Source organism: Papio anubis, chromosome 18, assembly GCF_008728515.1.
Source record: "Papio anubis isolate 15944 chromosome 18, Panubis1.0, whole genome shotgun sequence".
Taxonomy (NCBI): domain Eukaryota; kingdom Metazoa; phylum Chordata; class Mammalia; order Primates; family Cercopithecidae; genus Papio; species Papio anubis.
Window position 1 is genome coordinate 2,031,710 of NC_044993.1, and position 26,297 is coordinate 2,058,006.

General features: G+C 52.6%; 2 protein-coding genes and 1 pseudogene across 14 annotated transcripts in view; 2 read left to right on the forward strand and 1 right to left on the reverse strand.

The window, feature by feature from the left end:
- Nucleotides 1-3,411, reverse strand: part of BANP (BTG3 associated nuclear protein) — a 128,299-nt gene extending 124,888 nt beyond the window's left edge. For 6 of the 11 annotated variants that reach the window (XM_003917294.5, XM_021932276.2, XM_003917293.5 and 3 more), the window contains exon 1: nucleotides 3,290-3,411. Coding sequence is in view for 2 of the 11 variants with exons in the window: in XM_021932260.2 (XP_021787952.1) it covers nucleotides 2,510-2,530 (21 nt within the window). In the remaining 9 variants the exon portion in view is untranslated. Of the gene's footprint in view, nucleotides 1-2,509; nucleotides 3,044-3,289 lie in introns of those variants that run through there. The other 5 variants (XM_021932260.2, XM_021932261.2, XM_021932268.2 and 2 more) reach the window with 5 other exon arrangements.
- A 6,020-nt stretch (nucleotides 3,412-9,431) lies between these two features.
- Nucleotides 9,432-10,198, forward strand: LOC101003276 (annotated as a pseudogene).
- Nucleotides 10,199-11,497: 1,299 nt separating this feature from the next.
- CA5A (carbonic anhydrase 5A) overlaps nucleotides 11,498-26,297 on the forward strand; it is a 55,418-nt gene continuing 40,618 nt past the window's right edge. The window contains exons 1-2 of one of the 3 annotated variants that reach the window (XM_031658035.1): nucleotides 11,498-11,875; nucleotides 21,158-21,355. In XM_031658035.1, the coding sequence (XP_031513895.1) occupies nucleotides 11,737-11,875; nucleotides 21,158-21,355 (337 nt within the window). In that variant the 5' untranslated portion in view covers nucleotides 11,498-11,736. The remainder of the gene's footprint in view (nucleotides 11,876-21,157; nucleotides 21,356-26,297) is intronic. The other 2 variants (XM_003917292.5, XM_009197017.4) reach the window with 2 other exon arrangements.

The following is a 26,297-nucleotide window of genomic DNA, read 5'->3' on the forward strand; positions in this document are numbered from 1 at the left end:
CCCCACAGACCCGGGCTCTCCGCCGGCCTCCTCCTGCCTCAGACAACAGTAAATATCAGTATTTGAGGAGGACTTGCCATACAGAGCAAAAAGCCAACACTCTTTTTTAAGTGACATTAGTGGAAACAAGAAATCAGAACAAAGAGGAACTGGAAAGAATCCTTATTAGTTTTTCCCTAGAGTCATGGAGATGAGGCATTTGTAAAACAATAAGCTACTGTGAAAAAGGAACAAGACAAATACATGCTTGGAAATTAAAAATTTGATTGTGAAGACATATGAAAGCCCTCTCCCAGAAATGAGAATAAACAAGACACAGAAGGAAGGATAAAGACGCAACTCCAGGGGGTCCATCTAGAATGTCCATCACAAACTAACAGGAACTCCTAAGACAGAAGAGCAGAGCTGGAGAGGAAGAACTTCTCAGACAGAACAAGGGAACTTCCCAGAGCTGAAGGACAAGGCACCAGAGGCAAAGAGTCCCCGGAGTAGGAATCCACACACCTCAGCACACGGTAAAATGCCATTAACACCAAAGAGAGGATCCAAGAGCGTTCAGGGAGGGAGAAGAGTCTCCACAGAGGAAGAGCATCTGCCAGAGGGTCCTGCGGAAATGAACAAAGCCGAGATGAAAACATGTCTGAACGCACCCAGCCGTAGAAGAAAGGAAAGTGTCAGGTTGGCTCGTCTGCAGGCTAAAGAATAACCCATCCAGGCCGGGCGCGGTGGCTCAAGCCTGTAATCCCAGCACTTTGGGAGGCCGAGGCGGGCGGATCACGAGGTCAGGAGATCGAGACCATCCTGGCTAACATGGTGAAACCCCGTCTCCACTAAAAATACAAAAAACTAGCCGGGCGTGGTGGCGGGCGCCTGTAGTCCCAGCTATTCGGAGGCTGAGGCAGGAGAATGGCCTGAACCTGGGAGGCGGAGCTTGCAGTGAGCCGAGATCGCGCCACTGCATTCCAGCCTGGGTGATACAGCGCGAGACTCCGTCTCAAAAAAAAAAAAAAAAGAATAACCCATCCAGATGAGAAAAAGGTTAGGGGCTGAAGGAGGAAGGGGACCTGACACTATCCTTGAGATCATTTAAAACAATGTAAGGAGTCGATGGGAACAGAAAGTGCCAAGAGAAAAGCCATGACTAACAGAAAAAAAACATGCTGTACAGGAAGGGAAACACTCAATTTGTCTGTGAAGAGAACAGTATTTACATAGGCCTGATACAGACAGTCCAGGGGATAGAAGAGGTGGGATATGACAGAAGGGTTCCATCACCCCATCGTAACAGAAAAGTCAAGGCTGTGTAAAACCAAGTAGCAGCTTGGAACTAGGTGCAGTCACTCACACTTGTATTAACGGCTACTAAAGAGGCTGAGGATCACTTGAGCTCAGGAGTTCAACTACGGCCTGGCCAACATCTGGGGATCCTATCTCAGGAAAAAAATGAAAAAGATCAGCTTACTTAGAGCTATGGAGAATGACCTAAAGAAACCACTCAAGATGTAAACCTCTTTGAAGAATGGGGCTGAGAGGTGGGGCAGGGGACCACTGCTTTTCACGGTAAGTCTTTCACTGATGTTCCTATTGTATACATTAATTAAAATACTAAATATACAGGCTTCAAACAGACTGAATTTGAACCCTGGCTCTGTACATCTGAGCAAGTCCCTTAGTGTCTGTGGGCCTGGCCACCTCATCTATAAAGTGGGGGCAGCCTCTGCCTCCCAGGTCATGGTGAAGCACCCGAGATGTTGAGCTGCCCCCACGCAGCGTGGAATCACAAATGGATACTCTTTTTAAAAAAGATTAAAGCCCCAGCCTGGGCAACAAGCGAAACCCCCTCTAAAATACAAAAATACAAAAATTAGCCAGGGGTTGGTGGTGCCTGTGGTCCCAGCTACTCAGGAGGCTGCGGTGGGAGGATCACTTGAGCCAGGGAGGCCGAGGCTGCAGTGAGCCAAGATCACCACACTGCATTCCAGCCTCGGGGACAGAGTGAAACCCTATCTCCAAAAAATAAAGCCAATGATGACAGAATCCAACATCGCAAGAATATATTCTTATTTTAATTGCCAGACACGGGAAGTGGACCTACATACAGAATTTTACCGCGTTTTGGTGTTTGCTTCTAGCACTGGATATTTGCGAGCTGCGTGTTAAATGACCAGATCCAGTTTTTCTTTGCTGTTTCCTGAGCTTACTCACAAGCACTCACTACTCCAAGTTATTTTTCTGTCCCCCAAGAACTTCCAGCTAAAAGTGGCCCCTACGACTGCCTCCTCTTATTATTTACTATAGTTCTGCCATCGCCGTCAGGCCCTGGAGTACATTCCCGGGCAGAACAGGCAACTCCAAACAGGGCAATTACCTGTTCCACACCAACAACTGCGTGACCCGCGCCCTCCCCGGTCAGGGTGCAAGCTTGCTACCCTTCAAAGCCCACACTCGCTCCACTTGCTCACAGTTCTTCGGGGATGATGTATTTCTCCAATAGCAAGGCAACCCCTACCATCTCATCAGTGAAAAACATCAGTCCTCTATCAAGGTACTCTCTCCAATTTGCTCACACAGTGTGGATGGAATGTCATCTACTTTCTGCATCCTAGGGGGGAAAAAAAAAACGGCCACCTTTCTTAAGGACTAGATCACAGAAATCGCACAAACGTGCTGGGGAGGGGGCACCCCGAAGTCCTCGTTCATCGGGGCCCCTAGGGGGACAGGCTGGGGTCCTCGCCGGGGTCGGCGGTCGCCCCGGGATCGTCCCTTCCGCTGCCTCGCCAGAGACTTGCATGTGCGAGTCCCGGGCTATGGGGCTCCAGTCCACAGCCACGGAGGAGGCACAAAAACGGTTCCTGTCGCTCCCGGCTGGCTAGCAGGAGCGACCCCTTGGGAGACTCGGTCCCCAGAGGAGCCCGGGCGCAGTTCTAGGCCTTTCCAGTCTCCCCGCCGTGGCCCCGGGTCCTTCCCGCGGGGCTAGGCCCGGGGCAGAGGTCGGGAGCGCGAGGCCCCCGGGCCGGGCTGCGGCAGCCGCAGCTCAACGGACGCCGGGGCACGGCGGGGCCGGGGGTGCGGAAGCGAGGAAGCGGGAGCCCCTCTTCCGGGGCGCGGCCGGGGACGGGGAGCGGGGCCTGGGGGGCGCTCCCCCGGCCCGGGCGGTTGGAGGCGGCGGGGCTGCGGCGCGGGCGGCCCGGCGGGCGGGAGGAGGAGGGAGGAGGGAGATCTCGCTCTCGCTCTCGCCCCGCGGGAAGGGGGAGGCGGAGGCGCGACCGGCTGCGGGAGCTGCAATTACCGTGTGGGCTGCGGAATTCTCGTGGTGTTTGTCGGGGAGATGCGATAATGGCGTCCGTCCTCGCGAGAGAAGCCGCCGCTCTGCGCAGGCGCCGCGAGCCCCTCCCCTCGACGCTCTGCCCCCGCCCTCCGCGCAGGCTCACCGGATGCGCGGGGCCGGGGGCGGGGCTGGGGCGAGGGCCCCCTGCGGGCAGCGAGGCCAGCTGCGCGCGCTTTTCCCGCTCGGCCTCCTGGTGAGCATGCGCAGGCGGCCTTCTTCCGCGACGGTACCGGCTTCCCAGAGCTTTTTCCCCCCGTTTTTCGCCCACGCACGTGGCCTGCCTGAGAAAAATCACCTCAGTGGACGGTGTGAGGAATTTGCATCTTCTTTGAGACGGAATGAATAGGCGTTAGCTCCCTCAACGACTACACCTCCCAGGGTGCCCTGCGCAAGCGGGGAGCCATGGATTCGGGGACTCGTAGTCCCTTCGTCTGGGCCATGCCTGCCGGGACTTGTAGTCTCTCCGGACTCCGGTCGTCCGTCTTGTCCCCGCACCAAGGGTTGCTGGGACTTGTAGTTACAATGTCTCAGGTGGGCTGTGCGCCCCCAGCGGGTCCTGCCTGCTGCTGCGGCGGATCCTGCCCTGAGGTTCCGGAGCGCTTGGTGGCGTTTTCCCAGACATAAGTGGTCAGGGGTCCCCAGCGTCTGTCCAGAGGGGCCTGAGTGCACGCCGCGGGAGTTAGCGCGCGCAGCAGTGACCATGGTCTTAGATATGTCCTACAGCTAACACATATATAAATAAGTGATGGCGGCCGGGCATGGTGGCTCACGCCAGTAATCCCAGCCCTCTGGGAGGCCGAGGTGGGCGGATCACCTGAGGTGGAGGTTGGAGACCAGCGTGGCCAACATGGCGAAACCCCCCTCTCTACTAAAAGTACAAAAATTATGCCTGGCCTGGTGGCGCGCACCTTGTAATCCCAACTACTCGGGAGGCTGAGGCAGGAGAATCGCTTGAGCCCGGGAGTCGGAGGTTGCCGTGAGCCGAGATCGCGCCCCTGCACTCCAGTCTGGCGACGGAGCGAGACTCTGTCTCTAAAAAAATAAATAAGTGATGGCGTGAATGTGCACACGTTATCGTTTATGTAGAATAAATGTGCATTTGTGGGTAATCATAGGAAAAAATTCCCAAACTATAGGGCAATTCCCAGAAATGTCATTTCTGGTTATCTCCCTCTGCTTATCTAGAATTACCTTGCCTTTCATTTTCCTCTTTATACTCCTGTTTTCTGAATTATTTGCAATGAGCAAGAATGCCTTTGATCTCCCAAACACAGGGCAAGGGAGCTATTTGCACTGGGAAAAACAAAATGCTTTACCTTGAATTTCCTGCCCAGCTCCCTTTTGCCAATAATAAAAACAGGATTCGGTGCAGTCATGGGCTATGCGACCTTGGGCAATCTTACCGAGTTAGCCTCCTCTAGAATTAGGCTCGGAGGTTCCCCTGAGGCCGGTGGCTGGGTTACTTCGCAGTAAAAATGACTTACAAACACTCCAAGGAGGAGCCTTGACAGAATGGCAGCACTGAGACGGGTGTCGATCTGAAGATGGGACCTGTCGTTTTTCAACATGAAGATTGGCTCCAAAGAGATTAGAAAAATTGCCCAGCGAGGCCACAGGGCTGGAGAGAGGCACAAGCCGAGTTTGCAATACAGAACACCTTGCTTAGAGTGTGGAGTCCACTCACATGGAGGGAAAGGGTGCATGCGGGAGCTGCCACGGAATATTCCCTCCGGCAGTGGAGACAAAACATGTTCTAGGGAGACACGCCTTTTGTCTCCACCTCCACCTCAATCACAGCTGCATTCAAATATTAATACTTGCCCATGTAAGAATTCTTAGCATCCATGCCTGAATATCTGGCTCGAAAACAGACCAACTTAGGGTGATGTTGTTCGTGTTATTTCAGAACATCCCCAAATCCGTGTCTGGAGCTGCCTTTTCCCTATCCGCAGGCCTTGTGCAATGCTGGGCCTGGCGTCATGAACAGGTGTGAGTGGACGGGAGAAGGAACCTGTGGGCAAAGGTGAATCTATCTGTGACCATCCAACAAGCTACAGTGAGATTTGTTGAAGGCCACTGCTGACTAGGTCATGATCAGAAATGAAGCCAATGAAAACTATGATTGTGCCTATGCTGCAGTTGTTGATTGTTTTGTTTTGTTTTGTTTGCATCAGGGTCTTGCTCTGTCATCCAGGCTGGAGTGTGGTGGTGCAATCATAGTTCACTGCAGCCTCCACCTCTCGGGCTTAAGTGAGCTTCCCATCTGAGCCTCCGGAGTAGCCGGGACTACAGGCACGTACCACCATCATTGCCTAATTTTTTTGTTTTTTGTAGAGTTAGAGGTCTCAATACGTTGTCCAGGCTGAACTCCTGGACTCAAGCGATCCTCCTGCCTTAGCCTCCCAAAATGTTAGGGTTACAGGCATGAACTACTACACTTTTTTGTTTTTGATGGTTTTAATTTAGTTTTTATTTTGCTGCTCTGGAAGCTAAAACAGAGGAAGACACTGTTCAATATTGGCATATAGTTGATTCACTGTAATTTTTAAAAAATGAAGTAGCGAGTCATCAGCAAAGACCACTGTCTACAGTGAAGGTTCACTTACTCACCAGTCGGTACAAGGATCCAATCTGGTCCCCTGGAGTTAATGAAGTTACAGTCACATTAGTGAGGGCGTTATAAGAGGAGCAGGAAGTGCGCTCTGGCCTGTGTGGCACCAGATATGGGGGCCACTTAACATGTGTGTGCACTAGGCCATTCGTAAAGGTCACAGAGGTCCTTTCGTCAACACCTCGAAACGCCCACGTCAAGAAAACCCTGAAACCTTCCGACGGTTCCTCTCTCTGAAAATGTCACCAGGGTGGAGAAAGAGAAATTATCCATGTTGCACTCAGCAGCCCAGGAAAAGCCTAGGAGGCCGAGTGGAATGCTGGAACGCTGAGCCTGGCTGCCCTTAAGTGCGAGGACTTGGAGTTTGCCCAGCCAGGGCTTAGAGTCTGAGTCTTCCCTTGGCAAGTTGCTGAGGCTCTCAAGCCTCGGCTTCCCACTCTGGGAACTGGTGTTTAGATCCCACAGCTCACAGGGATATTGGGAGGGGTCCATGGCATGGAGGTGACGAAGCGTTTAGTAGAGGGTCTGATCCCAGATGTGCTCATGTTACCACAGGCTGAGTGGCCACGAGCCGGGCACATTTCACTGTAATCTCTATTCTTTGTGAAGAACAGGAAGGTAAGAGTGGTTGAGTGATACACCTGGGGTCACACAGCCATAGTGGGGGTAGAGACGAGAGGAGGCAGGTGCTGAGATGTGGCAGCAAAGGTAGTGAAGGTGCAACCGCGTCCTTGTCAGCGAGGAAGGGGTGTCGTCTTGCTCCTGTGGCAACGGGGAAGACTTCACAAAGTTTGGGGCCAGAGTGGGTAGGATCAGATTTGTGTCTTGAAAAGTCCATCTGGCGGCCAGGCGCGGTGGCTCACACCTGTAATCCTAGCACTTTGGGAGGCCGAGGCGGGCAGATCACCTGAGGTCGGGAGTACGCAACCAGCCCAACCAACATGGTGACACCCTGTCTCTACTAAAAATACAAAATTATCTGGGTGTGGTGGCGCATGGCTGTCATCCCAGCTACTCGGGAGAATGGAAGGAGAATGGCGAACCGGGAGGTGGAGTTGCTTGGTGAGCCAAGATCCACCTCCTGCACTCCAGCCTGGGCAACAAGAGCCGAGACTCTGTCTCAAAAAGAAAAGAAAAGCCGTCGAAACAGACACTGGAAAAGGAGTGCGGGGAGGGAATATATTATCTTGCATGAATTTGGGGAGCACAGTGGAGAAGGCTGTGGCAGGCTCCAAGTGAGAGACGGAAAGAGACAGAGGCTTGCTGCAGGGGGTTGCAGTGCGGACGGGATGAGAAATATAAGAGCGGGTGGAGAGGTTCCACAGGGTGAAGTCCACAGGACTTGCCAATGAGCCAGCCCAGTACTGAGAGTGACCAAGGAGAGGGTGTCAGGTGCCATACTGGATGGTGGAGGCACAGCTCGGAGGTGAGACCAGTTTATCACATGGCCACCGTGCATGGTCGTGGGGACTGTCCCTGAAAACCACGTCTTTGCAGGCCAGGCGCGGTGGCTCAAGCCTGTAATCCCAGCACTTTGGGAGGCCGGGGCGGGCAGATCGCGAGATCAGCCAGATCGAGACCATCCTGGCTAGCCTGGGTGAAACCCCGTCTCTACTAAAAAAATACAAAAAACTAATGAGTGAGGTGGCGGGCGCCTGTAGTCCCAGCTGCACCGGGAGGCTGAGGCAGGAGAATGGAGTAAACCGGGGAGGCGGGCTTGCAGTGAACTGAGATCCGGCCACTGCACTCCCAGTCACAGAAGCGACATGAGACTCTGTATCTCAAAAAAAAACAAAAAAAAAAAAACGTCTTTGCAATCGTTCCTCGGGGGGCGCTCCTTCTGTAATTCGTCCTCCACTCTCCCCATCCCCCCAACCCACTTTGCCACTTCATGCAGGGGCACTGTAAGGGTTTGAAGGTCTCACTGGAAGAGGTCAGCTTTGGGGTGAACTAGAGCCCTGAAAGGAGACCCCATTGGGAAACATGATGATCCAGGGGTGACAGGAGGGGGTGGCCATCAGCACCACTCAGCCCCACCTGGCATGGATCCCACCTGCTCCAGGGACAGGCCACACACTCTGGGCTGTCGAGAGAGACCAGGATCCTACCCAGTCACTGCTGTGTGGATACGGTGCCCTCTGAAACTGGGGAAACAACCTAAGCTTCCTGTACCTTCCTCCCTTGTAAAGTGGGTCAGCAAGGCTCAAATATAGGGGCCACTTACATGTGTGTGTGCTAGGCCATTTGTAAAGGTCACAGAGGCCCTTACTGTCTGCGTAGTAACATGCATTTGAGAGAGAGAGAGAGACTGGCCTTGCCTCGGCCTAGCACTTTGACTGATTTGTTTTGTCCAGACAAACATACGGCCAAGCAGTCTTCATGGTCGGTTCTCAATCTGGGCTGATATGAGACCCTCTGAAAACACCCAAGCCTGCCCCTCCAGGACTGGGGCCAGGTTCACCGGCTCCAGAAACCCCCGGGAGTCCACCGCACAGACTCCCTCATCTCTGTCTCTGACTCTCTCTGATTCTCTCTCCACCCCGCCCTTCCCATCTTTGGGCTTGGTTTTTCCCCATTTTTTTTTTTTAGGTGGAGTCTCGCTGTGTCACCCAGGCTGGAGTGCAATGGCGTGATCTGGGCTCACTGCCACCTCCGCCTCCCGGGTTCAAGCGATTCTCCTTCCTCAGCCTCCCGAGTTGCTGGGATTACAGGCGCCTGCCGCCAAGCCTGGCTATCATTTTTGTATTTTTTTTATTAGAAACGGGGTTTCACCACATTGGCCAGGCTGGTCTCAAACTCCTGGGCTCAAGTGATTCTCCCACCTCGGCATCCCAAAGTGCGGGGATAATAGGCGTGAACCACCTCGCCTGGCTGGTTTTTCTCCATTCTTGAGCAGGATCTCGCGAAGGGGTCCCAGCAACCACCAACAGGTTTTTCCAGTTCAGCCATCCCCTGGGAGAGGGAGGACCTCTTTCCTCAATCATTCCAGCAAGACTCCCGGGGCGACGCTTACTGGCCAGCCTGTGTACCTGGCAATGACCGTCACTCCGAGTGGCCGGTCCTGAGACACGTCCGGGGGAAGCGTCAGCCTGGTCCAGCCTCGTGGAGGGCAGGTGGGGAGGGCTGGTCTCCCAGAGCAAACCCAGCAGCTGCCAGGGAGAAGAGCTGGGTGTGTGCAAGCAGAAACAGCACCGGTCGCCAGCGGGGTCCCCCAGGACTCTCCTCCTGCCTGCGTGAATGCTGACGTCAGCACCGACGTTCTGTCGGGCGGCAGCTCTGTCCTCCTGTCTGAGAATGGGGGCAGCCGTTGATGCGAACTCCCCAGGAGAGGCTACGAATGGTGCAATTAATCCAGGTCGCCCAAGCCAGACAGCTGATTAGGATCTCAACAAGGGCTGCTGGGCGTTCGAGTCCTTATTAATGAGAAGTTGCTGCTATGAAGCAGGTGGGGGAAACAGGTGTACAAATCCATGCAATCAGTAAAAACCCATAAAAAATCCAGTGGCAGTGACAGTAGCCCAGAGTGCCAGGGAGCCCTTGCTTTTCCAACTCGCTGTCTTCCAGGCTCTGTCGGTGGTCGGCGTGGCCCGTGGAAATCAACGAGAACGTGCCCGCCAGAAAACACGAAGAAAACCCAGGAAATTAGCAAGGGAAGAAGAAAAGAGGATAGCTTGACCACCTCTCAGAGAAAGCAGGGGGACTCTGAGATCATGCAACAAAACAGAAGACAGCTAATGAGAAATCTATGCAGACAAGAGAAAAGTGATAACTGGCTATTTGGAAAACCCGGGCGCTCCTGCCGGCTGGGTGTATCATAAGCCGTAAGAGGAAGATTTTGTAGAGAGAACAGTCATTCCACATAACTTATCCTTTAAAAAAATTTTAAACTTTACCTTTCAGATTGACTTAGTGTGATGTTTTAGAAGCATTCGTCAAAGAATAAAACACAAACCATGAAGAAAAAAAAAAAAGCCCAGTGGCTCAGCAAAAGAAATTACTGTGAACAAAACTTGTGCAGAAACTTTTGTGTGTTTTCAAGGATTTTGTCCAATGCAAGTTTTTCCTATTTGATTTTTTCACCTAAAATAGCATTTCTTCATGGACAGTGTATCATTTTGAGATCATGGAGTACGGTGGAGAGCAGTCAGTGCATTTATAAATGACTTTCAATTTCTGGCTGGGCACAGTGTCTCACGCCTATAATCCCAGCACTTTGAGAGGCTGAGGCGGGCAGGTCACCTGAGGTCAGGAGTTCACGACCAGACTGACCAACATGGAGAAACCCTGTCTCTACTGAAAATATAAAATTAGCCAGGCGTGGTGGCTCATGCCTGTAATCCCAGCTACTCGGGAGGCTGAGGCAGGAGAATCACTGGAACCCAGGAGGAGGAGGTTGCAGTGAGCCAAGATCGCACCACTGTACTCTAGTCTGGGCAACAAGAGCTAAATTCTGTCTCAAAAAAAAAAAAAAGGGAAAAAAAGAAATGACTTTCAATTTCTATCACATGAGAATAAAGCCCTATTTCAAAAAGTGATGCAGAGAAATTTGAGGGTTCTCAGAGAATGGTGGGCCCCGGGCTTCTCTCACACACTCCAGTAAAAAGCTTTTCACACACACTTGCCAGGAACATGCATATATGTACATTTATATCTGTGTGTTAGGTACTAATGTAGTGTGGGCTCTATGGGACATATGAAAAATAGAAAATCTTAACAGGTGAGAAAAAAATAAGAATAGAAATTTCAATCTTCTGCACATGGAAGGGTTATCTGGGTACACAGAGTCCATTTTAGAAAAAATCAATTAAAGAAGGTTTGACTTAAACATTTTGGGTTCAAATATGAAGAATGTTTGTAAACAGACAGAGCGGAGCAGTTTCTTGATCTCCTACCTTCTAATTTAAGAAATGAAGGCCGGGTGTAGTGGCTCACGCCTGTAATCCCAGCACTTTGGGAGGCCGAGGCGGGCGGATCACGAGGTCAGGAGGTCGAGACCATCCTGGCTAACACGGTAAAACCCCGTCACTACCAAAAAATACAAAAAACTAGCCGGGTGTGGTGGCGGGCACCTGTAGGCCCAGCTACTTGGGAGGCTGAAGCAGGAGAATGGCGTAAACCCGGGAGGCGGAGCTTGCAGTGAGCTGAGATCCGGCCACTGCACTCCAGTCTGGGCGACAGAGCAAGACTCCGTCTCAAAAAAAAAAAAAAAAGGATGAATGAAATCGCACCTATTTTGTGGCAAGCAAGTGCTCTGTGACTTCAGGTGCCCTGGTGGGTGGACAGAAGCTGACTCCTCCCCCAGCCCGTCCACCCAGCAGCACTTTGGCCAGTCCCATTCCTGTACGTCTGAGCCTGCCAGTCCCTCCTCACATGCACACCGTGGCTTTGTGTCTGCTATTGAGTGTCCCGGAGCCCCAAACCACAGGGTCAACACCACGAAAGAAACAGGGACTCTGCTCTCATCCGCTCGCCCCTGCCCCCCACGTAATCCCCTGGTGCTCACACAGCCCCCCCCCCCCCGGAAAGTTTTTCTAGCTCCCTGGCAGACTTGTGCTGCTGTTTGCCAGATCAAAGCCCAGTGACCTGAGTGGCCTGTCCCCAGCAGAGGCCACTTGTCCCTGTGGACCCATCCCGTTGGGAAAAGCATGGGTTGAACTTTAACCATTAGGCTCCGGGGTTGGGATGAGTTTCTACAAAAAGAGGTGGGTACACGCCAGTCCACAGTGGTCCTGATCAAAGTGAAGACAGCAGGGAACAGCACCCTCTTCAGATTGGAGTCACTGGGAGCAGACCCAAGATGTCGGGGAGGAACGCTTGGAAGACCTCAGCTTTCTCCTTGGTGGAGCAGATGTGGGCCCCCCTCTGGAGCCGTCCAACGAGGCCAGAGCGATGGTGTTCTCAGCATTCCTGTGCACGGCAAACCAGCACTAACACTTGTAAGTAGAGCCTCAAATTTCCCAAGATGCAACTGGATCGTTGTCTTAGCTGATGAGGTCTCTCGAGACAGGAGAGGAGAGACCGTCCAAGCCAGATAGGTTCAGATTTCCACTCTGTTTCTTTTTTTTTTTTTCTTTTTTCTTTTTTTTTTCTTTTTTTTTTTTTTGAGACGGAGTCTTGCTGTATGGCCCAGGCTGGAGTGTAGTGGCGTAATCTCAGCTCCCTGCAACCTCCCCCTCCCGGCTTCAAGCAATTATCCTGCCTCAGCCTCCTGAGTAGCTGGGACTACAGGCGCCCGGCACCACGCCCGGCTAATTTTTTATATTTTTCGTGGAGATGGGGTTTCACCGTGTTAGCCAGGCTGGTCTCAAACCCCTGACCTCGTGATCTGCCTGTCTCGGCCTCCCAAAGTGCTGGGATTACAGGCTTGAGCCACCGCGCCTGGCCCTCTTTTTTCTTTTTTTGATGAAGTTTTGCTCTTTTGCCCAGGCTGGAGTGCAATGTCATGATCTCGACTCACTGCAACCTCTGCCCCCCAGATTCAAGTGGTTCTCCTGCCTCAGCCTCCCAAGTAACTGGGACTACAGGCACCCGCCACCGCACCCGGCTAATTTTTTGTATTTTGGTAGAGACAGTGTTTCACCATGTTGGCCAGGCTGGTCTCGAACTCCTGACCTCAGGTGATCCACCCACCTCGGCCTCCCAAAGTGCTAGGATTGCAAGCATGAGCCACCATGCCTGACCACACTCCGTTTCTCTTGTATTTGGTGACCTTGGGTGAATCATTTAGCCTCTGTTTCAGGGGTCCTGGGGAGGGTGAGATGCTGGGAGCAGGCGGGTAGTCCATATTCCCATAGGACATACTGGCATGACTCACCATCCAGACCCGGCGGAATGGGCCGCGCTAACCAGTCACGATCACTCCTAAACTTTTCGGCAAAGAACGCTTTCAAGCAAACCTGTAACAAATAAACCACTCAGCCAGCTGTGCCAAGAAACTGCCCCGTGCCAGCCCCTCCTGGCTGCATAGTCAGTGCCTTGTGACCTCGGACTAGGCCCTTCCTCTTTCTGGGTCTCAGGTGCTTCCTCTGCAGAATGAGAGCCTGCTCTGGCAGCTGCCAAGTTCTCTTCTAACTCAGATCTTCCACACGTTCCGTGTTTGGGCCATCCAAAGAGGATGGGCTTAGGAGCCGGACCCCAGGCATGCGGTGCTACTGACCCTGGCCGAGGTGGAACCTCGGCAGGTCTTCACCCCCGAGCCTCCATGTCCTCATCTCGAGATGGGGGTGGCTAGACTTTCCAGGGCCATGGAAGGATGATGTGATGCGTGTAGAAAGCCTGGCCCTCTCCAGATTCTCAGTGAGCTGCACTCATTTCCTCTGTTGGGGTCCACACCTGTGGACCGGAGTGCAGTGGTGCATCTCGGCTCACTGTGGCCTCTGCCTCCTGGGTTCAAGCGATCCTCTTGACTCACCCTCCCAAGTAGCTGGGACTACAGGTGTGCACCACCACGCCCAACTAATTTTTGTATTTTTAGTACAGATGGGATTTCGCCATGTCAGCCGGGCTGGTCTCAAACTCCCGACCTCAAGTGATCTACCTGCCTCGGCCTCCCAAAGTGCTGGGATTACAGGCATGAGCCACATGCCCGCCCCCGTCTTTTATTCTTAATGACCGTTAAGAGTGCTAGGCTGCCTAGATTGGAATCTTGACCCCACTGCCCTACGGCTGTTGCCCCTCTGACTTTTCCTTTTTTTTTTTTTTTGAGACTAATTTCAGTCTTGTTGCCCAGGCTGGAGTGCAATGGTGTGATCTCCAGCTCACCGCAACCTCCGCCTCCTGGGTTCAAGCGATTCTCCTGCCTCAGCCTCCCAAGTAGCTGGGATTATAGGCATGTGCCACCACACCCGGCTAATTTTGTATTTTTAGTAGAGACAGGGTTTCTCCGTGTTGGTCAGGGTGGTCTTGAACTCCCAGCCTCAGGTCATCCGCCCACCTCGGCCTCCCAAAGTGCTGGGATTGCAGGCATGAGCCACCGTGCCTGGCTGTCCCCTCTGTGACTTTCTTAACTTCCCCCAGCCTTGGTTTTGTCGTCTGTAACAGGGGGTTGATAATGGTGCTTACTGCACAGTGTCATTGGGAGAAGGGTCCGAGGTGGGACCTGCAAAGGCTGGGGACAGCACATGGCTCCAGGAAGCCCTCGCTAGATGCCAGCTGCTGCTGTTGCTAACAAAGGCAGAGGTGGGCGCCCTGTGTCTATTTAAGCATTGCCCTGTCAGTGGGCAGCAGGTAGCATCCCATTTCTTACTATGGCAACATGTCCTCTTACATCTTGTGCTAGACAGAGTCATATTCTGTATTAGCACCTAAATCCATTTACCCCATGGTCCTCAATCTGTTCCCAGCGAACAGAGGGCTCTGCCAAATCATTTCAGAGTTCCACAAAGAGCAGAATATTCTGCCAAGCGGGGAAGATTGGAACATCATAAGGAATTCATCCTTCTATGTTTGTATTTTATTTATGGACATTCTGAAGGTTATTTCATTTGGGAAAAGAATATCGTTACTAAAAATGATTGAAAAATCACTGGTGGTTTGGCCTTGAGAGAAAAGTCAAAGAGTTACAAAACGTTCAGTGATAATTTTAGAACCAGGCATGGGGGCTCACACCTGTAATCCCAGCACTACTTTGGGAGGCTGATGTGGGAGGATGGCTCAAGGCCAGGAGTTCAAGATCAGCCTAGGCAAAACAGCAAGAACCCATCTCTTTAAAAAAAAAAAAATGAAAAAATTAACTGGACATGGTGGTGCTCACCTGTCATCCCAGCTACTCGGGAGGCTGAGGTAGGAGGATCACTGATCCCAGGAATTGGAGGCTGCAGTGAGCCCTGATCAGGCCACTGCACTCCAGCCTGGGTTACACACCAAGACCCTAAGAAAAAATAATAATAATAATTTTAGGGATCATTTAATCATGTTTTCCAATCACATTTCAGGGTGTGCACTGGCAGTACCCATCTATTCCTAAGTGTGTGATCAGCAACATTACATTGGTAACTTAAAATTGGCCATGGTGAAAGTATTTACACCACAGTAATTGGCAAACACTAGAAATCAAAGATTCTAATTTCCTGGGAGAATGGCTTATTAAACCCCAACCAGCACACCGCTGCACGTTCTTGGACATTTTACTGGGTATTTCCTGCTTAGGTGTGCATAAGTCTTCTTGGGTTTGGCTCCCCCCGGCTGAGTGTGGCTGGTCTGGGCTCCCCACTCTGGGTGGGTCCAGGCCTGCTCACTGCATCTCTCATCCTCCCTCCGCAGCCACCTGAGGCCTGTTCTTCTCACAGCGGAGGGCGGGCACTCACAGGGCGAGGCCAGTGGTGCCCGTGTATTCCAAGCTACTGCTCACATCACGTCTGCTCATGTCCTGGTGGTCAGAGCAGGTCACCAGGTGGCCAAGCCTAGTGACAACAGGGGAGGGGATGGCTCCTCCCATGGAGGTTAAGGGGGAAGGAATTGGAGATTTGCTGAACCATTGTCAAACCTGGAGACTGAGAATGCATCGGGGAGAGAGGGTCTCCTTCCAGGCTGCCCCCATGTGAATTAGGAGCAAACACTGGTCCCCTGGGTCTTTGATTCCATGTCCCCTGCACCTGGGCCAGGGCTTGACCCATAGGAGCACCTCTGTAAATATTTGTTGACTGATTGAAAAAGAGGATAACGTTTGTATTACCTCCCATCGGAGCCCTAGTTGAGTTAGCACAGAACCCAGGTTGCTGTGCACCGGGATCGGCTGTGCAGAGATTGGAAGCCGATTCAGCATTCAGGCGTGGCCTCCATGCAGGTGGCAATGACCACCATCCGTTTGTTGGGTGACACACACAGAGTTCAATGTGGGTGTTTCATTGTTGGTGGGCCCGTTGGTGCAGCTCAGCAAGCAGAACCTAAAAATACCCGCTCTTCCCGCGTCCTGCGTCTCTGTGAGCCGGGGAAGCCTGCGCCTCCTGCTTAGATGAGCGTCTCCTGCCTAGATAAGCGCCTCCCCTGTGGCATCCGTGGCTTTTGGGTTCTGTCTACATTCAGGTCTGTGCCGCTGTGTTAAACGCCCCTTGCCCAGCAGGGAGGAACGGAGGCAGCGGCCGTGGGACGGTGGTAGAGCGCGCTGAATCCTGCTTCCCGTTGGATGCAAAGGAGATTTGTGAGGCCTCAAAGGGGCTTTTTTTTTTTTTTAGATGGAGTCTCCCTCTTGTTGCTCAGGCTGGGGTGCAATAGCACAGTCTCGGCTCACTGCAAGCTCCACCTCCACCTCCTGGGTTCAAGGGATTCTCCTGCCTCAGCCTCCCAAGTAACTGAGTAGCTGGGATTACAGGCGTGCACCACCACACCCGGCCTCTCCAAAGAGGGGCTCTTAGGAGAGAGCCCGCCGGCTCCTGTGTCCATAGTCGTCCATCACGTGAGAGAGAACAGAACGCATCTGCAGGACGCTGCAGGGCCCACCATTTCCCAGTGCCGGCTTAGTCCTGGCTTTGGAGCACTTAGCGAGTTATGTGTGTGACCGCAGCATTGTGGCTGGGATGTAAAGCAGGAGAAGGAAAACGCATCTTCCCTGTCTATAACACGTGGGAAGGCATTCCAGGCCTTCGCCGGTGCCAGTGAGCTTATCTTCTCAGCAAAGCTGCTGTGATTCTACTCCCTTATTCTCCTTCCTACAGATGAAGAAACTGAGACTGGGGGAAGGTGGTAAATAACATGCCAGGTAACTGGGAGAGTGAGTGGGGAGAGCCGGGATTTTGGCCCACAGATGTGTCTTCCCCGCTGCACAATGAGTAAAACTTTAAAAATTACTTGGCAAGGCCAGGCGCAGTGGCTTATGCCTGTAATCCCAGCACTTTGGGAGGGAGGCTGAGGCAGGTAGATCACCTGAAGTCAGGAGTTCCAGACCAGCCTGGCCAACATGGTGAAACCCCGTCTTTACTAAAAATACAAAAATTGGCCAGGCGTGGTGGCGGGCACCTGTAATCCCAGTTACTCGGGAGACTGAGGCAGGAGAATCACTTGAACCCAGGAGGCGGAGGTCGCAGTGAACTGAGATCACGCCATTGTACTCCAGCCTGGGCAACAGCGCAAGACTCTATCTCAAAAAAAAAAAAAAAAAAAATTACTTGACAACACCTGAACCTTGGGATACTCTACCTGTACATCTGTATTTCTAGCTTCTCTTTAAGTATCCACCGCAGGCGCGGTGGCTCAGGCCTGTAATCCCAGCACTTTGGGAGGCCGAGGCGGGCAGATCACGAGGTCAGGATATTGAGACTGTCCTAGCCAACGTGGTGAAACCCCATCTCTACTAAAAGTACAAAACTTCCCCAGACATGGTGGTGTGTGCCTGTAACCCCAGCTACTTGGGAGGCTGAGGTAGGAGAATCGCCTGAACCAGGGAGTTGGTGGTTGCAGTGAGCCGAGATCGCACCACTGCACTCCAGCCTGGCGACAGAGGGAGACTCTGTCTCAAAATAAAAAAGAGCGAAATAGAAAAATCTGGCAGCAGAGGGCTCCCTCCCCCTCCCTCTCCTGCCCAGCGGGGTAGCAGCAGACCCTCTCAGAGTCACCCTGTGCTCTCCACATGCCGCAGTCCCCACCACTCCCTCCTGCCCGCCCAGCCTGCCAGGGAGGGCCCGTCACCCACAGCTGCCCTCACAACACGTCCACCTTAATAGGGAAGCCAGGCGCCCAGGTCTGATGTTGATGGGATTTCAGGCTTCAGGTTCCGCTGGGGAAGGGCTTAGGGGTGTCCTCCCCACTGGTCTACAAAAAACAGGGGAACACTCCGGAGACCTGGGCAACAGCCTAGAGCAGCCAGAAGCTCTAGTAGAGATTCCCAGAGGCCAGGATCTTAGTTCAGACTGCAGCGAGCTTGCTGGACGTCTTGGAAAAGTGACTCCAGCGCCTGGCCCTCTGCTTTCTCATCTGTAAGGGGCAGGGGCAGTTAATCCACACTAGGGATTATTCATTCAACAAACATTCATAGTGCCAGATGCCGTCAAAGCATGGGAATGCACAGGCCAGCAAAATGACCAAGCCCCTCTTAGATTCTGGTTGACGAGACAGACAGCAGACCCCTAGCAGATGTTACCAAGCACGTTGATGGGGGAGAGAAAAACCAAGAGAGAAAATTAAAATAAACAGGCACACAACCAACCTACCATCTATCATCACCATTATCTCCCATAGGACTTTTTAACACTGATGAGTAGATAAGATGCGATTTTAGAACAAACATTCTTCTGTGATTCTGCAATCTTTTTTTTTTTTTTTTTTTTTGGAGACAGAGTCTCACTCTGTCACCCAGGCTGGTGTGCAGTGGCACGATCTCAGCTCACTGCAAGCTCCACCTCCTGGGTTCACGCCATTCTCCTGCCTCAGCCTCCCAAGTAGCTGGGACTACAGGCGCCCGCCACCACGCCTGGCTAATTTTTTGTATTTTTATTAGAGACAGGGTTTCACCATGTTAGCCAGGATGGTCTCGATCTCCTGAACTCGTGATCCTCCCACCTAGGCCTCCCAAAGTGCTGAGATTACAAGCGTGAGCCACCATGCCCGGCACTTTTTTACTTAAACATGTATTATACATTCTACTGACCTCTGATGGTTTACTTATTAAATAACAGTTTAAAAATTTTTCAAGTTCATTAAAGAACAAAACACAGCAATACACTAACCATTTGACTCGGCTGGAGAAGCATTTCCAACAGGGCTATACATCTTTTTTTTTTTTGAGACTGAATTTGCTTTTGTCATCCAGGCTGGAGTGCAATGGCGCCATCTCTGCTCACTGCAATCTCCGCCTCCCAGGTTCAAGTCATTCTCCTGCATCAGCCTCCTAGGTAGCTGGGATTACAGGCATGAGCCACTGCACCTGGCTAATTTTTGCATTATTAGTAGAGACAGGGTTTTAGCATGTTGGCCAGGTTGGTCTCAAACTCCTGACCTCAGATGATCCACCCACCTCGGCCTCCCAAAGTGCTGGGATTATAGGCGTGAGCCACCATGCCCAGCCAGGGCTATCCATCTTTATCCTTGTTTTCTAGACTTCTACTGGACACACCCTTTGACCCAGCAATTCTGTGGTTAGGAGTTTGTAAGAAGAAAATAATCCAGATGAGAATACAGAGAAAGAACAGCAACTTCATCACAGCTTTAACTGCAAGAAGTTGGAAATAACCTAAATATCATCACCAAATAATGGATTTTAAACATTGTGTCATAATTGTACAATGTATCACCCTTAAAAAGAATTGTATATATATATATTTTTTTTTTTTATTGACAAAATGAGTTCACAATGTTAAATGAAAAAAGGCAATTTACAAGATAATATACACAGTAAAAACCTTGTTCATTAAAATAAAAAATCCTCGCCTGGTGTGGTGGTACACACCTCTAATCCCAGCACTTTGGGAGATGCCTGACTCACTTTGGGAGAGGCAGGAGAATCGCTTGAGGCCAGGAGTTTGAGACCAGCCTGGGCAACATAGTGGGACCTTGTCTCTACAAAAAATGAAAAAGTTAGCCAGGCGTGGTGGTGTTTACCTGTAGTCCGAGCTGCTCGGGAGGCTGAGATGGGAGGATCACTTCAGCCTGGGTGTTCGAGGCTGTGGCGACTGGCACCACTGCACTCCAGCCTGGGCGGCACAGTGAGACCTGATCTCAAAAAAAGACTATTCCAGGGCCGGGTGCGGTGGCTCAAGCCTGTCATCCCAGCACTTTGGGAGGCCGAGATGGGCGGATCACGAGGTCAGAATCCCGAGAGACCATCCTGGCTAACAGTGAAACCCGTCTCTACTAAAAAATACAAAAACTAGCGAGGGCAGGTGGCGAGGCTCCTGTAGTCCCAGCTACTCGGGAGGCTGAGGCAGGAAGAATGGCGTAAACCTGGGAGAGGTGAGGCTGCAGTGAAAAGGCCGAGGTCAGCGCCACTACACTCCAGCCTGGAAGCAGAGAAAGTGAGACTCCGTCTCAAAAAAAAAAAAAAAAAAAAAAGACAAAAAAAAGACTATTCCATTTAATCCCCTTTGAGAACCTGAGCTGGTTTAGCTCAGGCCTGTGAAGGTGAGGACAGGAGCCGCAGGGCACGCCAGGCCTCTGGGGTGACGTCCCCAGACAAGGGGACTCTGTAGACTCTGTATTTGGAGGCTGCTCTCAGGTTTCGAGAGCAGCATATCCCAAGGAGCCTTCAGACCCTGTCTCTTAAGGAAAAAAAAAAAGAAAAATCCAGCTCTGTCTTCAAATAAGGCTACTGCACAGAGAATAGGCGGGGCAGACACACACCGTGGGGTGCGATCATGGACAGCTGCTGCTTCACGCACAAACTTTTCTGCTTTTTTGGAGACAGAGTTTCTGTCACCCAGGCTGGAGTGCAGTGGTGTGATCTCGGCTCACTGCAACCTCCACCTGGGTTCAAGCTGTTCTCCTGCCTCAGCCTCCCAAGTAGCTGGGATTACAGGCGCCCACCACCACACCCAGCTAATTTTATATTTTCAGTAAAGATGGGATTTCACCATGTTGGTCAGGCTGGTTTCAAAGTCCTGACCTCAGATGACCCGCCCGCCTCGCCTCCCAAAGTGGTGGGATTACAGGCGTGTGCCACTGTTCCTGGCCTCTCGACTGTTTTTGATTAGTGGCTCTTACTTTAAAAAGGACAATCAAAGCAGTTTGAAATGAGCCTCGAGGAAGTGGGTAGAGGGGCTGCCACTCCGCTTAATTTTCTCCACGCTGAGATTTCATTTCCTCCTTGCCAGAGGGCTTGGAGGGTGAGACTTCCAAAGCAGCTCCAGTTTCCAGAGGACCCATTAGGTGGGATTCCTGTGAGGAGGAAGGGAGGTTTCAAACCCTTCCGAAGAGACAAGAGCCCCACTGCACTCAGCCTGCCTTCCGGACAGCGTCCTCCTCCGTCCACCTGCCCTACCCAAGGTCTCTCCGTACTTCTCCTGGCCACTCTGTGACGATGGCAACACAGAAGTCAAAAACCCATCAACACGGGTGGCACAGGCCGAGGGAGTTGCTTCCAGATGGGAAAGAGAGTCCCCAGGTGGTGTGGAAAAGAGAGGAGAAGGCGAACACCCTGTGGGCGCATGTCCAGCTGCCCAGGGGCCCCCACGTGCCAGTTTCCCGTGAGCCGAGACCTGTGGGGTCTCGTGCGGCCGGGTTTCTGCCCTGTCCGTCCGAAACACAGGATGAAGCTGATGCCTCACTCAGGGTCTCCTTCTCTCTCCCTGCAGTGCACCCACTCTGGACGGGCCCAGTCTCTGTGCCAGGGGGCACCCGGCAGTCTCCCATCAACATCCAGTGGAGGGACAGCATCTACGACCCCCGGCTAAAGCCACTCAGGGTCTCCTATGACGCAGTATCCTGCCTGTACGTCTGGAACACTGGCTACCTCTTCCAGGTGGAATTTGACGATGTCACCGAGGCATCAGGTAAGTGCCAGCTGGAGCTCGAGGACTTTCTCCTCTCCCGTTGTTCTGGGAGCAGGATCGGGGGCTTTGCGGAGTAGAGGGAGGAGAGCAGGAAGGTGCTGCTTTCCTTGTGCTGCTGGGGCAGGGACGGAGACTCGCTTGGGGGAGGACACACCCGGGGGATGGTGCGAAGGTTCTCGAGGGGACCGGAGACTGGTGCTCACTTTACAGATGAGAATGCCGCCAGCATCTGCATGCACACAGGTGCACCTAGCAAGGAAAAACCCCTTCCCGCAGGGCTCGCTCTGCAGGGGTTGGGAGAGACAAGCTAATTGAAATGCGAACACTTTGCACGTTGGAAGAGGAACTCAGAACGGGGTGGAGGACAGAAGGCAGTGGTGGCTGTGACGCCCACACTGGCCTTGATAATCTAGGCAGAGGCCTGCAAGGAAGATGGGCCCACAGCAGGGCAGGGGTGTCGGGAGCCTGGAAATGAGATCACTGCAGGCTTGAGCAGGCGGTGACCTGGCCGACCTTTATTTTATTTTATTTATTGAGACAGAGTCTTGCTCTGTCCTTCAGGATGGAGTGTGTGGCGCGATCTCAGCTCGCTGCAATCTCTGTCTCCTGGGTTCAAGTGATTCTTCTGCCTCAGCCTCCCGAGTAGCTGGGATTACAAGTGGCTGCCACCACACCCGGCTAATTTTTGTATTTTTAGCAGAAACGGGATTTTGCCATGTTGGCCAGGCTACTCTCAAACTCCTGACCTCAGGTGATCCGCCCACCTTGGCCTCCCAAAGTGCTGGGATTACAGACATGAGCCACCACGCCCAGCCCTGGCTGACCTTTTAAATGGACCCCCCAGCTGCTGTGAAGGACAGACTGAGGAGGCGCCTGGAGGGGAACAGGGGTTAAATAGGAGGCGGTCCGGGGAGATGCAGGTGGGAGATGGTGGTGGAGGAACGGGGTGGGCTGGGAGGTGACTTGAGAGGTCCTGGAAGCCACCAAGCCCTTACTGGGTTCCAGCGCTTGGCCAGGGGCTTCTGCGGATCATCTCAGCAAACCTTCACCAGGATTCTCGCAAGTTCCAGGCGGATGCTCTGCGGCTTGAGAAGGTTCTCTCTATGCCTATTATGTTTGCATTTTTATTAGGGTGGCTGTCAGGTCCTACCTGGTGTTTTCCCAGCACCAGCTGGTGGCACCGTAAGCTGCCTTCATGCCGAACACCTGCTCTCCCTCCTGCGGCGAGTCTGGAATTGGGCCACGTGCTGGGTATCAGGTGCCTATGTGAACAGCTCCCAATAAACCCTTGGGCACTGAGTCGCTAGTGAGCTGCCCTGGTACAGAACACGTCACACGTGTTGTCGCTGCTGGTTTAGGGGAGAATTAAGTCTGTCCTGTGTGTCTCCCCTGGAGTCCTCCAGATACAGCCCAGGCACCTCTTCGCGTGGCTGATCTCACTCTGCATCCTTTTGCTGAATGTAGCTTAGCTCTGAGGGTGGCTCTGCTGGACCCGGTGACTCTTCCTGGGGAATCATCAAACCCGGAGGCCCCGACGCAGCCGCAGCCCCACGTCCTCTCCGGCAGGCATCCCATCTGCCTCCTCCCGGGTGTGTCCCACACGCCTGGGGATCTTACTTTGAGCCAATACCCAGCCCTCAGTTGCTGGAGCATCAGGCACCCGGCTAATGTCCTCACCAAGACCTCATGCAGTGGGGAGCAGGAGGCCCCAGGGGAATCCTGATACTACTAGGAGGAGGAAGGTATGTGGACAGACCCCCTTTAAAAGCACTGCCAGGCTGGGCGAGCTGGCTCATGCCTGTAATCCCAGCACTTTGGGAAGCCAAGGTGTGTGGATCACCTGAAGTCAGAAGTTCAAGACCAGCCTGGCCAACGTGGTGAAACCCCGTCTCTACTAAAAATACAAAAATTAGCCGGTGGCGCACAGCTGAGGTTCCAGTTACTGGAGAGGCTGAGGCAGTAGAATCACTTGAACCCAGGAGGTGGAGTTCGCAGTGAGCAGAGACTGAGCCACTGCATTCCAGCTTGGGCGACAGAGTGAGACTCCATCTCAAAAGAAAAAAAAAAAAGCGCTGCCATCCATGAATAGCAGCATGGCACAAAACAGAAGCCACTACAGAAAGTATTGCGGGACCCTCATTTTATGTAAGAAGAAATGGAGGCTTAGAGAAGGGGCGACTGCCAAGGGTGAGTGACCCAGTGCGAGGAGCTGGCTTCCGTTCTGACTGCAGATTCTAGCCCGTCACCAACTCACTTCTCGCCAAGGGCTTCACTTGCACAACTGCAGTCTTTCAACGGTCGTGGGAGACACAAACCAGTCCCCATTTTACAGATGCGAAAAAAGAGGCTTGGGGAACTCCTTGGTCAGAGGCCACAGAGGCCTCCCAATGGGACTCTGTGCTCTGCAAAGAAGGGAATCTGGGGAGCGGGCACCCTTAAAGAATCTGCATCCAACATCAATAAAAATCGAGCAGGAGGCCACCAGGAGCTGAGCTCCACGCAGAGAGGAAGCACCAGCACCCTGGGTGAGTGAGGCTAAGGTCACAGTCGGTCCCCAGGAGAGCCGGCAGCCGGCCCAGGGCCCAGACGGGCCTCTGGCTCAAGCCCAGCAGAGGCTGTGTCCAGTAGGCCTTGAGGTCTGCGCGGGAGGCCCGTCCCTCACCCCCCAGGGCAAGAACAAGAACTGTTGACAGTGGAGCAGGGACATCTCTGCGGTGCTTTAAGGGCACACTTGTTATTTTTTTTTAGCTAGTGGCAGCATGTGTGCCTTGGAATCTAGATGTTTCTGTATTCCCAAGGGAACCCAGCCTCAGGTTTTAGGCTGGAAAACAAGAAAACCGCAGATGGTAATTATCCCCCAGGATCACAAGTCAAAGCCTGCTTTAGGTCAAGAATCTCCACCTTCGTGCCTGTCTGTGTGGCACACCCTCTCCAGGAACAGCCTTGCAACTTTCCCTGGGACCTCCCCTTCCCCACCGCACCTGGTCCTGGCGAGGATATTCACATCAGTGAATAAAATGCTAATTTTAGTGGGGGGCTGACAGTTCTCACACATCAGTGTGCATCAACATTTGGAGAGTGTGTTAGAGCACACACTCCTGTCATCCCAGCCCGGCGGCTCACACCTGTAACCCCAGCACTGTGATAGGCCAAGGCAGGAGGGTCACGAGACTGCATCTCTACAAAAATAAAAATAAAAAAATTAGTCGGACGTGGTGGTGCATGCCTGTGGTCCCAGTTACTCGGGAGGCTGAGGCAGGAGGCTTAAGCCCAAGAGGTTGAGGCTGCAGTTACCTGGGATTGTGCCACTTAACTCCAGCCTGAGCAACACAGCCTGAGAGATCCTGTCTCTCAAAACACACACACACACACAAAAGAACACAACCTGTGCTTCCTCTAGACATTCTGACTTGGCAGGTGCAAGGCAGAGCCAAGAATCTCATGCCAGCAGGCTCCCAGGTGCCGCTGATCCTGACAGTCCGTGGTTTTGTAAGGGCATCTGCTGTGTTGCTGGCTTGGCCTCCATCCTCCTGCCTCCTGGGTCCAACGTTCTCGTTTTCCTTGGGAGCCCATCCCCGACTCCCACTCACGGTGGGGCCAGAGACAGGAGTGGGTGGGGACCTGGGCGTGGCCTCTCAGAACATCCTTGTCACTGGCTGCAGCAATGGGGCCAGGCATGGGCATGTGACTCAAGACCAGCCAATGAGAGCCAAGGAGTTTTTTTTTCCTAGGACGTATTTAAAGAGATTATTTCCGTGGCTGGGCAAAAGTCAGCTGTGCCCCACAGCAGGTGAGGGCCCTCCTGAGAAAGTGACCACATGGGAGGACAAAGCCAAGAAGGGGAGAAATCAAGGCCCAAGCCAATTTCAGGGCATCTGAATGTAGCTGTACCTGAAGCCCAGTTAACCCCTGTACTAATAAGCCTCTTTTTAAAATCAGTTTAAGTTCCTATCACTTGCTTCCAAGAGTCCTGATACAAGCAAACAAATAAAAGTGGCCAGGTGTGGTGGCTCATGTCTGTAATCCCAACACTTTGGGAAGCTGAGGCAGGTGGATTGCTTGAGGTCAGGAGTTCGAGACCAGCCTGGCCAACATGGTGAAAGCCCATCTCTACTAAAAAATACAAAAATTGACCGGGCATAGTGGCTTACGCCTGTAATCCCAGCACTTTGGGAGGCCGAGGCGGGTGGATCACCTGAGGTCAGGAGATCGAGATCAGTCTGACCAACAGGGAGAAACCCCATCTTTACTAAAAATACAAAAGTAGCCAGGCGTGGTGGTGCATGCCTGTAATCCCAGCTACTCGGAAGGCTGAGGCAGGAGAATCGCTTGAACCTGGGAGGTGGACGTTGTGAGTCGAGATCACGCCACTGCACTCTAGCCTGAGCGACAAAGTGAGACTTAGTCTCAAAAAAATAAAATAAAATAAAAGTGACTAAATTGGCCAGGCGCAGTAGCTCATGCCTGTAATCCCAGCACTTTGGGAGGCAGAGGCAGGTGGATCACCTGAGGTCAGGAGTTCGAGACCAGCCTGGCCAACATGGGTAAACCCTGTCTCTACTAAAAATACAAAAATTAGCCAGGTGTGGTGGCACACGCCTGTAGTCCTAGCTACTGGGGAGGCTGAGGCAGGAGAATTGCTTGGACCCAGGAGGCGGAGGTTGCAGTGAGCTGAGATCGCACCACTGCACTCCAGCCTGGGCGACAGAGTGAGACATTGTCTCAAAACAAACAAACAAACAAACAAACAAACAAAAACAGTGACTAAACTGAGAGCAAAGAAATGGAAAGGAGAGAGCAGGAGGATCATCAATTTTAATCCTTTTACTGTGTGCTCAAATGTAATTTGGCTGCAGGTGGGGTCTATGCAGACCCCGGGCGAGGGGCGAGTTGGCTATGGCCTGTTTAACTCCACCTGTGCCGACTGCAGCTCAGCCTTGTC